General features: G+C 40.3%; 1 protein-coding gene across 1 annotated transcript in view; it reads right to left on the bottom strand.

Moving 5' to 3' along the window:
- Positions 1 to 2,139, bottom strand: part of LOC106874965 (E3 ubiquitin-protein ligase RBBP6) — a 40,110-nt gene that overhangs the window by 28,840 nt on the left and 9,131 nt on the right. Inside the window, exons 2-3 of the mRNA XM_052977927.1 lie at positions 1,554 to 1,650; positions 30 to 60 (exon numbers count right to left, since the gene is read on the bottom strand). Of these exons, the coding sequence (XP_052833887.1) occupies positions 30 to 60; positions 1,554 to 1,650 (128 nt within the window). The remainder of the gene's footprint in view (positions 1 to 29; positions 61 to 1,553; positions 1,651 to 2,139) is intronic.

The following is a 2,139-nucleotide window of genomic DNA, read 5'->3' as shown; positions in this document are numbered from 1 at the left end:
GCAAAAAGGGAAAAAATCAAGATACATACACTTTTACGGTAGTCATCACTTCGTGGTAGCCTAAGGGAAAGAAGAGAGAGAAAAAAAAAGGAAGACTGTGTAAAAAGAACAATCTGAGAATAAAACTTTTCTAGAATTTCGAAATAAGGGTTCATATATTTAGTGAAGAAAGGGACTAACTAGACAAGGAGCAGTACTTGCCGTACACTCCACTAACTGATACACAGAAAATGCAGTAAGTCACAACACACATCATCATCATCGTTTAACATCCGCTTTCCATGCTAGCATGGGTTGGACGATTTGACTGAGGACTGGTGAAACCAGATGGCTGCACCAGGCTCCAATCTGATCAGGCAGAGTTTCTACAGCTGGATGCCCTTCCTAACGCCAACCACTCCTAGAGTGTAGTGGGTGCTTTTATGTGCCACAGGCACGAAGGTCAGTCAGGCGGCACTAGCAACGGCCACGCTCAAATGGTGTATTTTATGTACCACCTGCACAGTCCAGCGGCACTGGCAACGATCTCGCTCGAATGACTTTTCACGTGCCTGTTGTAAACGACAGATGAAGATTCTTGGAGAACAATCAGCATAGACAGGTTCTTTATAGTGACCAAATGTTTTAGCTGTATATTAGTTAATTCCTACCCATCAAACTGACACTGCCTGTATACCTCTCACTATCTATATGTAAAATAGAAGTTGAAGGATTTAACCGGTTTCAGTTTACAATGATTTTCAAATAGTTGAAATAAAGATGTCTTTCTATTTCAACTTTATGAAAATCAGTGTAAACTATGAAACCTGTTAAATCTTTATAAAAATATTTTAACTATTCTCAGTGCATTTTCAACTATTTTTCCTATATTTCAATCTGTGTGAAACAAAATAACTGCTTTATAATATATATATACTATAAGTATAATACATGAATATGTAACAATTATAACATATGTGTGTAATACATATATGTATGTGTGTGTAATAAGTATAATATGTATATGTAAGTATGAACTCTCAGAGTGGTTGGCGTTAGGAAGGGCATCTAGCCATAGAAAGCCTTGTCAAATCAGACTGGAGTCTGGTGTAGCCTTCCAGCATGCACAACGGACATATGATGATGATATATATATGTTGGCACTCCGTCACTTACAACGTCGAGGGTTCCAGTTGATCCGATCGACGAAACAGCCTGCTCGTGAAATTAATGTGCAAGTGGCTGAGCACTCCACAGACACGTGTACCCTTAACGTAGTTCTCGGGAATATTCAGCGTGACACAATCTGACAAGGCTGACCCTTTGAATTACAGGTACAACAGAAACAGGAAGTAAGAGTGAGAGAAAGTTGTGGTGGAAGAGTACAGCAGGGTTCGCCACCATCCCCTGCCGGAGCCTCATGGGGCTTTTAGGTGTTTTCGCTCAATAAACACGCACAAAGCCCGGTCTGGGAATCGAAACCGCGATCCCTATGACACCACAAAACCCTTGGCATGCCACCACAGCCGCCAATCATCACTTCACAACCAAATAATATTCTTAAATATACACACCATGTTCTCATTTGTGACCGTTGTGGCTCATTCACTGGAACTCTGGTAACAATGACAGACGCATTCTTCGGTATGAGAGCATCATCACAAACGTAACCTGTTAAAGAAAACGAAGACACTAATTAGTCCATTAGGAAGAACAAATTAAACTGGGTCCTTAATTATTAAATATCAACGAGACCAGCTTTTAACCCTTTTGATATCAATCCGTTTGATGATGCCTCTGTTTATACATCACAGGCTATGTTTAATCCTTTACCATTTAAACCGGCCATATCCAGCCAAAATATTCTGCATGTTTTATATTCAAATTACCTTGATGTGGACCCTAACACCTACCCAATAATGTTGTTCTAAAAATTAGTAAATAGGTGCAGGAGTGGTTGTGTGGTAAGTAGCTTGCTCACCAACCACATGGTTCCGGGTTCATTCCAACTGCATAGCACCTTTGGCAAGTGTCTTCTACTATAGTCTCAAACTGACCAAAGCCTTGTGAGTGGATTTGGTAGACGGAAACTAAAAGAAGCCCGTCGTATATATACATATATATGTTTGTGTGTCTGTGTTTGTCCCCCAACATCGCTTG

This window comes from Octopus bimaculoides, chromosome 29 (genome assembly GCF_001194135.2).
Source record: "Octopus bimaculoides isolate UCB-OBI-ISO-001 chromosome 29, ASM119413v2, whole genome shotgun sequence".
Classification (NCBI taxonomy): domain Eukaryota; kingdom Metazoa; phylum Mollusca; class Cephalopoda; order Octopoda; family Octopodidae; genus Octopus; species Octopus bimaculoides.
This window is presented reverse-complemented; position numbering and strand designations above follow the sequence as displayed.